Raw genomic sequence first — 16,458 nt, forward strand, 5'->3', positions numbered from 1 at the left:
GACAGTGGCGTCATACCACCGAAAGAAGTACACACATCGGTTTCGATTAGTGCAGGGAAGCTGCCTACCAAATTTCGTGAAGATAGGGCCATAAATAAGAAAGTTCAACATGGCGGATGTTGTCGACCGTTATGACTGTTATGCATAGAATTTCGAAATGAAAGCTGCTTAACTTTTGTAAGTAAGCTGTAAGAAATGAGCCTGCCAAATTTCAGCCTTCTACCTACACGGGAAGTTGGAGAATTAGTGACGTTGGAAAGTTTAATATGGCAGCCGACAGTGGCGTCATACCACCGAAATGGGGCCATAAATAAGAAAGTTCAATACGGCGGACGTTGTCGACCGTTATGACCGTTACGTGTAGAATTTCAAATCCCGGCCGACATATCCAAGACGCTAGATGGCGTCTTCCCTGCAGCCTAGAGGTGCTCCAGATTCCCACAGGGCATCATGGAAGATGGAGTTCGGCTTTACAGCCCTGCTGGGTACTTTGGGTGCCGCTGTGTGATGCTGCAGGGAGACAAGGGGATTGTTGTTTCTCATATAGCCCGGAAGTACTCCCAAGTCATGGGGATGGAAGAACAGAGGTTCTTCCGGGCTGAAGAAAAATATAACTCTTTATCTGATCCGGAAGTGCTATGGAATCACATGGGCAAAAGGACAGGAGCACTTCCAGGTCAAGGGCTATTTAAAGGACTGTGGGAAACCCAGCAAGCTGAGCCGGAGTTGGGTAGTAGTTTGACGGAGCTGCTGGGAGGAGAGAAGGATTTATTGTATTATTATTATTGTTTATTGATTTTATTTATGGTGGTGATTGCGGTGCAATGCGGCACAATTGAGAAAAGAAGAAATTAAAATTATTTCTGGTACTTTTTACCTGGTGTCTGGACGTTTGTCTGTGGGGTTTAGAGGAGCGACAGCACCCTCTAGTGTCACAACAGCTTAAAGGGAGAATGTATAAAACTCAAGTGAAACCGTATAGTTTGATTGCCATATGCTATTGCTTAAGTAGTGAACAAGGATGATGTATCTGAAGGATTTCATATTACACCTTGCTATTTGTCTGTGCTCAGTTGGTGTGGGTTTAAAAGTACCTTGTGATGTGTTCTTTAAAAAGGTGAATATTAAATAAATATTCTTTGGTTAGATGACTATAAATTGGGCTTATATGAGCGAATATGTCAGAGAAGATGCCCAAGGCTGACTACTACTTTAAGTGTATTTAGGCTAGAAAACATTTTGGCTACTGTGATCCTGTTTTGGAATAAGGCAGTTTGGAATATTAATGAATGACTGATGTCATAAATAGTACTTTATAGAAATATTCGAATATATAAGTACTTCTAAATCTCACACCAATGCAGACAGAATAAGTCATATCATGTTCAATAAATGTGAATTATGTTAATAGGATTAAATCAGCCAACTTCTATATCACATCTACATCTGTCCATCCATCATTCAGTTTACACAATCCAGTTTAATTTATACAGCCTGTCTAGGCAGCATCAGGCACAATTCAGCAACCTGCCATAAATGTTGCACCAGTCCATCTCAGCGGTCATACACACATGCTTAAGCTGTCATTTTTAATGGGAAAATTCAGAATCAGCCATAAACCTAACCTCTGCATTTTTTTGATATGGGTGGAAAATCAGAATAACCAGAGAAAAATCCCACAACAGCACAGTGTACAAATTCCACAGGGATCAGTCTTAGTTAAATTCACTTTTGGATTGCAGATAATTAGTATTACATGGCATCACTGGATACAGGACGGAAACACACATGTACTGTAATAATAAGTACACAAACAAATGCACACAGTTAAAATTTAAAATCATCATTGCCATGCGATGGCATATGTGATAGACAATATACTGTACTTTAAGATATGGAGAAAAAAGTAATGATGGTACTTCCGACAATATTACAATTCATTCAGTTTGTGCACTTTTCCTCAGTATTATGTAAAGCTATTTAAAGATTAGCAATTTTCAATCACTATTATGAATGGAAATTCTGAACAATATGACCTGTGTTGTGAAAAAAGTTACCTACAGTATAAAGGAGTTGTGCCAAGGTGTTAGATGCAAGAAAACATGAAGGGTTTTTAAGGATCTTTGTTAGTACATGTCTGGATTCGCTGTGTTTAGGTTTTTTATTTTTGCATATCATTTTACTTCATTTATTTTTAGAATTAATAGTTATTGTCCAATTTGAAGTGTCCTAATTTTGTCTATTTAAGCAGTTGAATTATTATTGCTATTTTTCATGTTTCTGATTGCGATTTCTTTTTATGAATGCCACTGTATTGTTTAGAGCAATTTTGCATTTGATATGTGAAACCAAAAAAGGCTCCATCCATACTCCAGCTCAATCCAGCTTTCACTCAAATGTGTCAAAGATCTGAATTTTTAAAGAAGTATGATTAATAAAAAATGTAATGGAATCAGAACTTTTCAGAAAGTATTTATTCTGCACTCACTAAGATTGTTTCGTATCCATAGCCTCCCCATTGCTATCACCAGTCCTGTCTCCTTAACTTTGGTCCACTTGTTTCTATGTACTGAATTCCAGCCATAATGAGCTGATGAATGTGTCCAGCATAAAAAGGATGTGAAGCACAGAAGCAAAATGCATCTTTTAGTTTGCATGTAACAAAATTATTTTATTCATTTTCTGAATGTGGTGCACATTCAGGGAGCAGGATTTGTCCAATCTTCAGTAGTCCACAGCCAGTATTTTAAAGTCCTATTTTGTCCTTTAAGGAATGGCTTTCTTACTACCACTCGCCTTCTCAAACCTGCAGCACAGAAGGCTCCTCTTCTTGCTTTTTTTTGACCACTATTAAGCTGAGCATGAAGCTGATGTGCTGTGAGGCACAACCTCAGAAACTTGTCTTCTGATTGGATTGTGACTTTAGGTCTGCCAGATTTCTTCCTATCAGAGTTTTTTCCAGTTTACAATTGCCTTTAGATTGTGTAAGACACCATAGTCACTGACACTTTTTTTGCAATTTCTCTAAAAGAAAGGCCTACACTTCCAAGAGTAATAATGCTCCGTCTCATTTCATTTGTTAATTGCCATTATCACTAGAATTTTGCCAAGTAGTTCTTCAGAGGGTGCAGTAATACAGTCTGTTCCAACTATGCTTTAAGACAGACAGACAGAATTTAAGTAATCAACAGAAGTTTGGACAACTATGCAAATTGTTTGCTTCAACTTGCAAGGCTTGATTTACTTTATTTACTGCAAAACATCTGTAGGTTGTTCTCTGAAGAAGGTCCATTTATAATATTGTGATATTTGCTTTTTTCAGTTTTTGCTTACCTAAACTTTAAATTTAAACCTCTGGAAGTTTACTGCTTACCTTTTCACCATTTTAGGTCATTCATTACATTTCAACTGATTACATTTGAAGAAAAACTGGAAAACTTGAGGTGTTCTAAAATGTTTGATGGTAGTGTGTATATTTATGTATAAAATATTATAAAAACAAACAACACAAGAAAGCCAAACAAACATAAGAACTTCTGGCTTGAGTAATAGTGAGCTGCTGCAGTCAGTAACAGAATTGTAGGGGGCAGTAAAAATATAGTCAAGTTTATATTAAAAGGCATTAAAATTTGAACACTGTAGAGCAGGTCCAGCTTGTAGTGTCCACGAATGGAATATGCTGACAGACGTCTGTTTCCATTTTTGAAGTTACCAACATTTACGGAATGACTTATCATTCAGATATTGGTACAAAGCTAAATAGTCGCTATGTCAAGCAAAACCAAAACAGTCAGACAAAGTTAGAAATGTCAAAAAACAGGTGTCCATACATAAAGGTCAAAAGACCAATAAAAGTTATTAAATGACAGGATAAATGAACAGGACAACATGAATAACAAAACAGGATGACATAGACAACAAATTACAATTCCTCAGCAACAGGCTAAGGCAACAGCTGCCATAAATTGGGCCTTTAGGAAACGTTTGAAAAACCTAGACCTATAGTTAAGGACAATTATAATAAATACAAAAAAGTAAAGAACAAACAAGCCAATGTGGAAAACTACAAGAAAGACAATTAAGAAAAGGACTAAAAAACTAAATTTGAATCTTAACACATGTTATGCGATCTGTGGTATCACCCTGACCACACAATACATTTTACTAAATAAAAAAAACTATTAGAGACTAGTGAAGAACTTCAATATTTCAACTACTGTTAATGATCATTTTGATTCTTTTAAGATCTCTGTCACTAATTAAAACGTGTACAATGGACACTATTACATCGTATTGCACACGATATTTCACTTTTTTCAATCTGCATCACTGGACAAGTCAGTTGCGGCCTGGTCCTGCTCACTGGGATTTTGACTTGGCTCCAGTATGTTAGGTGTTGACCAGTTACCTCTAGTGGAAACTGTGTTCTGAATGTGTGGTTGCTTTAATGTGGACATGACATACATGGAGTAAGATGAATGATGCAATTTCTTGCAGCCTGAGCCACAGGACCTATGTTTTAGTTCCTTTCTGTCAGGTTAGTCTTTAGGGAAACTTATTTATTTTGTGTTTTACTATATGTTGCTCGTTTTTGCAAATCAACACCTATAATCGACAACTTTTGCACAGATTCTCAATTTGTATTCTGGAAGACCATAGGCTATGGTTTATTCTGAAATGTATATCCCTTTGGGGAACTTTATTTAGTGACCAGACCTGTGATTATAGGAGGCATTTCAGGGACTTGGCACAGGTATGCAAAGTTGCTCCCCACGGTTTGCTTAGTCAGTGAAATTTTGGTTTGGTACCAAACTTTTTGCCCCTTGGGACTTTATTTAATGACTACACCAATGTCATAATCAAACCCATGCAGTGCTGAGTAACCCTGCTAGCATTTAACATTATTGTTTCTTTTGTATAAAATTTTACATGTATTTAAATTTAAATTCATCACATATGCTGTAAGTCTAAAGCAAAATTCTTTCTATAATGATTATATTTTTAAGTTTAATGTCATTATAATTAAAATACAAGTGTCATTATATAAGTAAAAAGCAGTGGTCCTAGCACTGATGCCTATGGCATCCCAGCCTTCTGCATATTGTGAGTTGAATTTCCCTACTTTTTGTTTTATCACTAGCCTCTGAAAAATTACCTTATCCAAAAATCTACTGAAAATCCAGATTAGCCTGAAAAATACACTTTTATTTTCTTATATTTGTGAAAGCAATGCTGGCTGATCACTAACACATCATACTTGATGTGTTGCTTAATTTTGTATTTAATTATTGTTTACACTTATTTGTCTGTGATAAATATTAAGCTAACCTATCTATAGTCTGCTTTTAGTCTTTATGAATTTCCTCAAAATGCATTGATTACCAAAATATAAACATTAATAATCTTATTGAGTTCATTACGGATCAAGCTAAAAGATGACCAAACAGGAAGTGTACTGGTAAACCAATGCCATCATTTATTGACTTTGGGTCCTCAGTAACCCAGGAGGACCCAGACGTGGATATTAAAGCTTGTAAATATAATGAACTTTCAGGACAAATTATTTAAATGAGAAAGAATTCTCCAGCCTTCTTGTAGGCCACTTGAGGCTCATGAGGCTGTGCAGGGTTGTGTGGCATTATAAGTATGGAATAAAGTTCAGAGTGTTGGGTGTGTTCTAGTGTTGTAGGGTTCTGGGCACTCTATACTGGAGACAGGGCCTTCAGGTCTATTAGTTGGGCCTAGAAATTTAGCTGTTTTATTGTTTTGATATTATTTTTGTGTATTAATTACTTGTCATTTTCAACTCTTTTCTGTGAGTTTTATTTTTGTAATTATAACACCCATTTTGATATAGATTGGCATGTTAGCCCTCAATAAGAATCTGGGACAGTTAAAGTGCTCCTCTTACAGTCCAATGTATAGAGAACATCCTTTGTACTTTATTTCCAATGTCAGTGGCATAATGTTTGATTTGGGAAGGCTCATACAAATGAAACGTCAATGAAAACATGCAATCTTAATCATCATTGTCCTTCAGGCATCAATCAACCATGTTACACAAACACATTTCTATTCACCAAACATGTGGGGTTATAACTGAATTAATAGTGAAATACAAATGCAGGTTTTTGAAGATGAAAATGATCTCTATTGTATTATTAGGGGGCTTTGCCCCCTGCTTGCTTTGCTCACCAAAGTCTGCGCTATGCGGCAATCACTTCATGTCTCTATTGCTCGCGTTGTGAAGAGGGGGTCTGAACGCTCCTCTGACATCCCCTCTTAAACGGTGATACAATGGGAAACACATACAGGCTCTTTGCTCGATCAGTTGCTGTCTTGCTGCTGCTGCGGTGCCACGTGATCTGCATTTCACCCAATGCACTTCTGTCATATCACCTATGTCCATATATTCTATCTCTTTTCACTTTTACCTTTTCATCAATATCGCATTGAATTTTGATTCCGTGTTTGGAATTACATATAACTGCCCGTGAGTGAATATTGTTTCTTTCTCTCTACAAGAAATGTGTCTGACATACCCACGCAGGACTTTTCCAAATCTCTTTGTATAAGCTCTTGTCGTCTCGTGGGACATGAAAGTGTCTTTGAGACAATCATCTCTAGTCTCCTTCCAAGATTTTTTTTTATAGAGAGATTTTTTTTTAATAGAGAGATAAAAAGCACCAAGATGAAAAATTGTCACACCACACAGAAATTCCTGTTTATCCTTATTTTGCATATATTTATTTATTTTGGATCTTTTATTTAATTTATTAAAAGCATATAACATTTCATACAATCAAGTCAAACTTAACAAAACTACAATCAAATCAACCAGAGAAAGAGAGGAAGACCAAAATCCAGAGCAAAACTGTTGAGAGTAGTAAAGAGAGAAAAGAGTCTTTTCACCCAATATAAATGCTTATTCTAAAATGTTATTGATTAGTTCCTGCCAGCTTTTAAAAAAGTATTGCATTTAAATTGGATAGAGATAATGTCCTCTGCAGTAAGTGTGAAAGATCAGTTAAGGTCTTTCTTTTAGGGATTTCCAAAAGAATAGTTAGGCACATAAGCAATGGCCTAAAACACAAATCTTCAAGCTATTTATGAAATTCCTAGAAAAATAAATCAAACCATAGAAAAACCATCATAACCCAAAGCCTATTATTATATAATTTGCTTGAATATGCTACTCTTGCTATGCCATTCTTTTAATGTCTTACAGTTTATATACTTCTTGCAGCTATTATGACCTGTAGGGAGCATCTCAGGACACCAAACACCAGACACAAATTAACCAAAGTTAGTCCCAGGTTTAAATAAACTATTTTTAGTAAATGAAATACCTTATCATAGCTTTCTTCTGTCAATTTCCCAAAAGTACAAATCTTTTCTTTGCCTCCTTTCTTTTCTTTTATCCACAATTCCTTTCCAGACAGGCATTGTGCTTCTCCTGTTCCAACTCCAACTCATTTGAGTAGGGCGGAGTGGCTACATTTATGCCGGACCCAGGAGTACTTCTGGTGCCAGAACATTGCACTCAGGAAGCACTTCTGGGTCAAGTGGAGCTGCCATAAAATAAGTGAGACCCCTGGAGGCACCTGAGGAACCCAAAAGGGCAGCTCTTCAGGACTATTCAGCAACTTGTTCCTGATAACTGTGAGGTATTTATTTATTTATAATGACCAGGTTACATCCCAGACTGCGAGCTCACAAATTACACCATTCCATTTTAATGGTCCACACAGAACATTATTCATTTTTCTTACAGGTTTTAACTACGTTCACCCCATTCCACTCTTTTCACTTCTAACGAGGCAAGTCTGTCTTTTAAATACCCTTTAATATCTCCCTAGAGGAACCAACACTTGCAATGATAATCCAATAATGTCATACTGTAGGTAACATACACTGCTTCTTCTGCATTGAGCCTGCCAGTCTACTCATTGTTACAGTTGTATTTGTTCTGATATGAATTATGTTTAAAGTAAACTACTAATATTTTTCCAACTGACTGGTCCCAGTCACATTTTTTTGCAGTTCTCTATTTTTCTTTCTACTACAGTGTTTATTTCTCCTTAGGTATATCCGATGACTACATAACCCCAATGTTTAATTTTTACAAAACTGTTGGAGAATTGCAGATGACACAAGAAGAACATGCTCTTCTTACTGCTATCACTATCTTGTCCCCAGGTAAGTATTTTATCATACCAAAAAAATAAATAAATAAAAACAGAAGAAATATAAAATTCTCAAGCTGGTGAATGCATGGGGTTTGATGCTTGGGGATATTGTACAATATAGGTATATTCTGCTTCTCAATTGTGCCAAAGTACACTTATAAACCCTTAAAAAAAGATTAGAACTAGCAACTCTTCAAGCCTGGAAACATCTGAACATATAGCAAATTAGAGTCTAGAGGCCACATGAATGCCTACTGAGTTTTCTTCTTACAGTATGCTGCAGTTAATTTAATTAGCAAATTCCTCACTACTTACTGGTTAAGGTTAAACAACCAATGAATCTATGCTTCTTAGCTGCAAGTGCTTCCCTTATTTATCAGTTTTTAATCAGGAATAAATCATTATTTACAACATAACACACAAAAGATATTGTGTTTGAGCCAATGGACTGGGGGTTTTATATTTTGCATTTTATTAGACCTTCACACCAGAAGGCACTGGATTTTCAGGAATTGGGAAGATCATAAAATATGTAATTTTTAAATGTTGCTGTATATATTAGTCTAGTCTAATCTATGTTTTCAACTGATTTTTAGCTTGTAGATTTGCTTCCACTGTCCTTTTTATATACACAGTCGCATCAGGTGAATTAGCAGAATGCCTAATTTTATAATCCAGTATTTCCTGGGTCAAAGGTTTCATAATAACTTATATATTTGTATATATCTCATCACACCAGCACCTGTTAAGTGGTGGGATATATTAGGCAGCAAATAAACATTTAGTTCTTGAAGGTGAGGAATAAATGGGCAAGTGGAAGGATCAGAGCGACTTTGATGAGGGCCAAATTATGATGGTTAGACAACAGAATCAAAGCATCTCCAAAATGGCAGATCTTGTTGGGTGCTCCTGGGAAGCAGGAATTTGTACCTATGAAAAATGGTCCAAGGAAAGACAACCGTTGAATCGCCAACAGGCTCATTAATGCATATGGGGAGCGAAGGCTAGCCCATCTGGTCCAATCCCACAGAAGACCTACTACAGCATAAATTGCTTAAAAATTTAATGTCAGTCATCAGAGAAAGGTGTCAGAATACACAGTGCAATGCAGCTTTCTGCACACCAGTCAGAGTACCCATGCTGACCCCTGTCCACTGACAAATGTGCCTGTAATGGGCAAAGAACTGGACCATGGAGCAATGGGAGAAATCAATCATGTTTTCTTTTAGATCATGTGGATGGCTGAGTGAGTGTGCAACATTTATCTGAGGAAGAGATGAGAGCAGGATTGACTATAGGAAAAACCTAATGTTCTGCTGGGAAACTTTGGGTTTTAGCATTCATGTGGATGTTACAGTGATACATGCCACCTACCTAAAGATTGTTATAGACATGTACCTGTTCATCCCTTCATGGCAACAGTATTCCGTGATGGCAGTGCCCTCCTTCAGCAGTATAATACACCCTGCCACACTGCAAAACTTATTCAGGAATGATTTGAAGAACATGACAAACAGTTCAAGGTATTGACTTGGGTTCCAAATTCCCCAGACCTCAATCCAACTGAGCATCTGTGAGATGTGCTTGAAAAATAAATCTGATCCATTGAGTCCCCACCTGTCAACTTAAAGCACTTCAAAAATATGCTGCTAACATTTTGGACTCAAATATCGCAGGACACCTGCAGAGGTCTTGTGCTGTCCATACCGCAGTGTGTCAGAGCTGCCTTGGCAGCAGAAGAGTTACCTACACAATATAAGACAGGTGGTTTTAATGTTGTATAATGCTTTAAGCCATAGACTAATTTTAAGTTCACTATGAAAAATAAGTAAAATGTGGAAAATCAAATGGTGACAAACACTTTTTCATGCCAGTATACATTTAGCATAGATAACTCATAAATCAACATACTGGAACACATTGCAGATCACTCATGTGGCTCTCACTTCTCTGACTGTGGTGTCTATTTTGGAGGAATGGAACCTATTTGGAATAGGAGGCAGAACGGGCATAATACAGTACATGCACATTATGGCATACAATCAATTTACATATGGTTTAATATTTAAAGTTTTACTTATATTCTTATATACAAATTGTCACATGTGAGCATTACCATTATTTAACACCTCATGCAACTTGATAATGATCTTACATAGACTCATTTTGAGTGACACTTATATTTTAGAGTAACAATCAAAAACAAGTCCTTGGATTTAGCTAAAAATTAAGACCTATAAAGTAGTAAACTGATTTGATTTTCTCTTTCCTAACCTTTGATGACTTAACTCTTTGATTCTAGAAAACAAAAAGTTTCAGACTTTACTCTAAGCCCGATCATGAAAGAAGCTCAACGTTTGTTTTCTAATTCCAGTCCCATAAACATTAATTAAAAACCTTTGAAGAAAAATCCTACAGCACTTTCTGAGCTATCTAAACAAAGAGCCACAATAAAGGAGTATTGGTACCAGAGTTGTGCAAATTTATGTAGTATCACTTCAGCTTTTGGGTTGATCTGACTTTGTGATTTGTGATATGTAAATGTGGTTGTATGGTAATATGCAATTTTAGCAATAACAATATTCAGAGAGAAGTTACAATTATTAGCAAAATGCAGGATAAGGTCAGACCACAGATCAGGTGAAAACCACATTAAAATCAAGGGTTCAACAACAAATGAATGTATCTGAGAAGCAGAGAAAAAAGACATTTGATAACTACAATCAAAATCTTGATTCAGCAATGGAATACTGGAAGGTATTAAGGGCCTGTAGGAACTGTAATTGTGCTTAAATTTGCTTAAAGTAACTAATTGATGTTGCCTGTGTGGTGTTCCTGCTGTGTTCAGTAGAGAGCAGTATACATGGAAGGAAGGGATGAGAGGGAAATGAGGAGAAACAAGAGAGAGGACCGTTTGGGTCCATTTGAACAAAGGAGACTACGTGCTGTTTGAACTGGCTGAATACACAACAGCCTGGAAGCATAAATATCTGCATGCAATACAAGGAGACTTTAGCTAAGAACATGGTCAAAAGAAGAGCTTGGCTATATCTATGTTTGGATTTGGACATGAAGGACTGTAATTTACATTCCAGTTGGAAACCTCTGTATAAAAAGTATATATAAAATCTGCCCTTTGGGCAGAACACTGGTCTGTGCTACCGCCTCACAGTTCCAAAGTCTTTGGACTGAATGCCAGCCAATGCACATTTTTTCTACACACGCATGGGTTTTCTCCAGCTTCTCTGATTCCCCTTTCACTTTGCACAGACACATGTTTCATGTCAGTTGCTGACTATAATATTGGCCTGGCATGAGTAAATATGTTAGTGTGCGCTCTGTGATGAATTGTGTATTCTGAGTAATGCTTGATGCTGTCAGGATAGCTTCAGGCCTACACTATTTTGAACTAGATTAAGAGGGCTGCACAATGGAGGTATGGATGATGCCCATTTCAAAATCATAAATAAATTAGCATGTCTCTAATGTAATAAAAGAATCTAAAATGACACTTTACAGTTATTCATTAGCTTTGCACTCCATGCTTGCTGGGATAGGCTCCAGTCTCCTGTAACCCTTCTCATGCCCACTTATGATATGGTATTCATTTATTAAGAACAAAAGCAAGTGTGTGGAATAATATGTGCACCCTTGGCTTCAATACATAGTGTTGCCGTCTACAAAAGAAACAACTGCATGTAAATTCAGTTAATTTCAAGTCAGTGTCATTATACCCCATAAAATATTTTTTTCTAATTTTTTTGCCACAGAAACTTTAAGCGTCAATGCAGTAAATGACTAAACAAAACAATATAAAAATAAAAGAATAAATATCAATAAATATTTTTCTGTATCAAATTAAAAATTAATAAATAAGTATAAAATAAAAATATGCCAAATGTATCAGATATATAATCAGTCTATACAAATAACTGCGCTTCTTGTGACTGTTTTATTCTTTTTCTAACTGGAAGATATCTCTGCTCACTCCTTTGCACAAGCCTGCACCAACTCTGTGATGATTAAAGTTTTCTTTTATTCAAAACCCACTTTAAGTACTCCAATACACTCCGGAATGTATCTTGGCCATTCCAAAACTAACAACTTATTCATTTTTTGCATTAGTGCCCGGACATGCCTAATGTCTCGTGCATAAATGGTGTTAAAGTAGTTCCATAAATTGTGATATTTTATTTCTAACTATCCAAAGTACCCTGCATTGCCCAGGTATAAATTAAAGATTAGGTCAAGAAAACAAATCAAATCTTTCATTGTGTTTTAAAAGGTGTCCCTGTTGATATTGCTAGTCATCCCATCTGCCTTTCACATTGCCTCTTTATCAGTGTCTATGCTCTTGTGAGTTGAAAATCTGTCTTTTTCTTTTGGGGTTTGATTGGATTTCAGAATTGTAGTAGCACCTTGCTAGGCTGTAACCACTAAAGCTGTTATATCTGACATGTCCCCTTAATTTTAGGCTGACAGGTCATAGTGCGTAATGAAGAAAGACCAACAAGTAGGAATTAAACAACAACCCTTTGATTCTCCTTCCACTCTTGAACAAACCTCACTCAACACCCCAATGCTAAAGCGCACGATACTCCTTTTACTATATTAGTAGACAGAAACAGCCTGGGGCATTGCCTGCGTAAGCAATTTTAAGTTCTGGTTAATTTTGTCTGTTAGTCTAACTTCATTTTTTTCTGATGTTTTCAGTTGCTCTAAGAACCAGCAGATGGCACTAGTGTGCAAATTGTAGCACACAGGAAAAGAACAATACCAAGGCCCTCAGTGTAAAATGTATGCATTGCTACGTAGTCTGTCTTGTCTGTATGGTCCTAGAGAGCTTATACGCAAAATTTAGTCCAGATTGGTCAAAGGGTGTAAGATTGTATAGGGAACATACAGATATAAAGATCAAATTGAGCAGTATGTTTTGTAAAAACCAAGGAGTGGAATCCATTGTCCGAGTCATTTATTCCAATTTAGTGTTGTGAGGTGTAAGTGTTGTGTTTATCCATGTTTTTTTTCTTTGCATTTTGATATATTGATTTTATACAGTGCAAAGATTAGGAAACCAAGCTTCTATGTATGTTTCCCAAACATTTATTCGGTGCTCTCCAAATGTTGAGAATAAACAGCACTGCATACTACTGCATATACAAAATTGTAGGTATGTGGAAAATCAGTTACTTTATTAAATTAATAACCTACTTCAGTCAGTTTAATTAAACCGGAAGACACAGAGGCAGCACTGAACCACCACATAAAAGGCATCTCCACACAAATAATAATTCTTTGGCTTTAAGAAGTATGAAGGAATTTAGTGGTTTTCTAAGTGGATTTTCCCTATTCTACGTATGCATGAATGGTTTTCTTCTGCAGACCCTGATGTGTCCATTCATGCTGGGGTGACAGAGTATGTGATTTGAGGAGGCCTACCTGGTTTTCTCTTCAAAGTGGCCACACCCTGAAGGAAATAGGAAAACTTGTATTAGATAATGCATTTGGGGAATTTGGCAGTTATTCATCCATTCAATAAACATTTTTGAAATTTGCTATCTGTAAGTAAATGAATAATACAAAGGGTAGTTTCAAAGTAGGGCGGCACAGTGGCGCAGTGGGTAGCGGTGCTGCCTTGCAGTTAGGAGACCTGGGTTCACTTCCTGGGTCCTCCCTGCATGGAGTTTGCATGTTCTCCCCGTGCCTGCGTGGGTTTCCTCTGGGTACTCCAGTTTCCTCCCACAGTCCAAAGACATGCAGGTTAGGGGCACTGGCAATCCTAAATTGTTGTGGGTGTGTGTGTGTGTTCTGCGGTGGGCTGGTACCCTGCCCGGGGTTTGTTTCCTGCTTTGCGCCCTGTGTTGGCTGGGATTGGCTCCAGCAGACCCCCATGACCCTGTAGTTAGGATATAGCGGGTTTGATGGATGGATAGTTTCCAAGTAAGTTTTCACAGAACCACTATTGCACCATAAAGCAAATGTGAATGAAAACTTTTGAAAGTTGCTTGATGAAGAATTTCTCTTCTTAAAATGATCCCATTTTCTCCGAAACACTGCTGCAATGAAAATTGTAAGAGTGATCAGCATGTTATTAACACAATGCTATTCAATAACTTAACAGAGGTAACTGTGCCACCTAGAGGATTTATTTATTGAGACTGGCCATCCTAATTATTCTCATATCATTAAAGCATGAATTGGCTGCTTAACTCTTGTCTTAAAAGTACCTTGGTTATTTTGGAAATCATTCATTTTTTACTTTTTAATTGTTCTGTATTACTCAACTTTTAAACGTAGTCCACATCTACAAACATCCCAACTTTTCCTGATAAAAATAAGATTGTTTGTTGTTTTGCATGATTCCAAAAGCATTACTGAACATTAAAAATTCTGCACAAAGATGTTCATCCCCATATACGGTAGATGGAGATGAAGCTATTATTCAAACCTTAATACACCAAATCTGTATGTATTATTCTATTAGTGATTAAGAATATTTTTTCAGGATTCCTTTGAGGTTGTCTAGTGAATTTTTGGGAACTTAATAGTGAAGGATTACTCCTGGTACTTTCAGAGGAGATTTCTGAGAAATTAGGAGAATAGGATTGACAAGCTTGTGGGATAAATGGTACTTGTCAAAAATAATAACTGTTCTGAGTATAGCACTAATGGATAAATCCCACCAAGAATAACATGGCCCTGCAACTTCTAAACCTGGGCATAAAACCAAAATATAACACATGGTTTCATGGGTCACCAGAGGAAGCTGGCTTGTTGGTCTCAAGTCTTTATAGGCCTGCCACAGACCTTACAGTGACTCTGGAAATAGCCCAGCTGTGATCCTCTGGTCAGTTTTCAAGGTCCTTTTATACTAACTGAGCAAGACTGCAAGAGAAACAAGTGCTTTGGTGTGGCACCCTGTGGTGTAAGAGTGGTGTAAAACCATAATCCCTCAACTTATTTAGAGAAAAGCTTGTTTAAACAGAACTAGTAAGATACTAAAAAGGCTTCTGTTTGGTGTCCTGAATATATGATATTTTATATTCTCTCTTGTTTAAACATTCTTTTGTTGATATGTAATAATAGTTTTATTAGAATCATTTCTGGGTTCTGCGGTACTGTTTATTGAAGATTGCTGTATTTCTTCTTATTCAGCAAAACAGGATTTGAGTTCAAAAACATTTAATACTCGTAATAATAAAAAAAAACTGCAGAGCCACTGTTTTGCATTTTGCAGAACTGACATCAGATTAAAGTTTTGCTAAAGCTCTCAAATTCCTAGTTTAATTCATGTTTGGCAAAATTTTACGTCACCTGTAAGGAAAAGTACTGAAAGCCCTAGGACCTTGATGATTTGTTTCATTATTTAAAATCTTTTCATTGATTTAGACAGTTTCATTAAAAATTGTGAAATCAGCTTTTTAGATTTTCACAAATCCTTTTTTCAACACATACCAGGCAGACTCGTATAAGCATAAAATGTGGTAATTGTCTTAAGTCAAGAAAAAAAGTTTAATTCAAACATATTTCTTGGTGAATTTCAACTATATATTTTAATAAAAAGTGGTTTATGTGATTAATTTATTAGTTGACCAAAATTGAATTTATTCTGATATTGTGTCCTCATAAGTTGAGCTTCTCAAACTCGGTCCTGAAGGCACACTGTGGCTGCAGGTTTTTGTTCCAACCAGCTTCTGTTTTTTAACTGGACTCCTGGGCTAATTAAGTGAATTGTTATTTCCCAAGTTCTGTGTTTTAGGAACAATATAGAAATTAGAAAATTAGAAAAGTAAGTTTGGTAAAACTTATACAGGAATAATGTATTTTTTAAACAATATTTTCATCTTGATTTTCATTCTGCTTTTCCAGGTGTTCTAACTCTTTAATTAATCCATTATTTACTTATTAGTAGGTCTGAACCTAAAGTAGTTGCAGCCTTTGATTATTGAGTGTTGTTTGCCTGGGCGTCTACTCTGCTCGTTTTTATTTGTCATTAATAAGATACAACGAAGGAGGAAAACTGCACAGAGAAAGGGCAAAATATAATACATCAACAAAAGAGAGTTAAGCATTTAAAGATATATAGCAAAAGCAGAATTATTTCTAAATGTCTTACAAATGTAAAAATCATGCTGCTGTGGTTTTCTGAATGTAGAATAAAAGAAAAATAATACCAGCTAATTAAATGAGCTCAGTGTTATCAGGTGTTGTCACTGATTATGAACCTGGTTGGAACAAAAACCTGCAGCCACAGGGGGGCCACAGGACC

The 16,458-nt window shown here is 36.4% G+C and overlaps 1 protein-coding gene and 1 long non-coding RNA gene across 2 annotated transcripts in view; one reads left to right on the forward strand and one right to left on the reverse strand.

Annotated features, from left to right (window-relative positions):
- nr1h4 (nuclear receptor subfamily 1, group H, member 4) overlaps positions 1-16,458 on the forward strand; it is a 110,007-nt gene that overhangs the window by 91,474 nt on the left and 2,075 nt on the right. Inside the window, exon 9 of the mRNA XM_039761681.1 lies at positions 8,086-8,199. Within this exon, the coding sequence (XP_039617615.1) occupies positions 8,086-8,199 (114 nt within the window). The remainder of the gene's footprint in view (positions 1-8,085; positions 8,200-16,458) is intronic.
- The window catches only part of LOC120534248, a 128,754-nt gene that overhangs the window by 90,818 nt on the left and 21,478 nt on the right, over positions 1-16,458 (reverse strand). The gene's annotated exons all lie outside the window — the stretch shown is intronic.

The sequence above is a fragment of the Polypterus senegalus genome, chromosome 8 (genome assembly GCF_016835505.1).
Source record: "Polypterus senegalus isolate Bchr_013 chromosome 8, ASM1683550v1, whole genome shotgun sequence".
NCBI lineage: Eukaryota > Metazoa > Chordata > Cladistia > Polypteriformes > Polypteridae > Polypterus > Polypterus senegalus.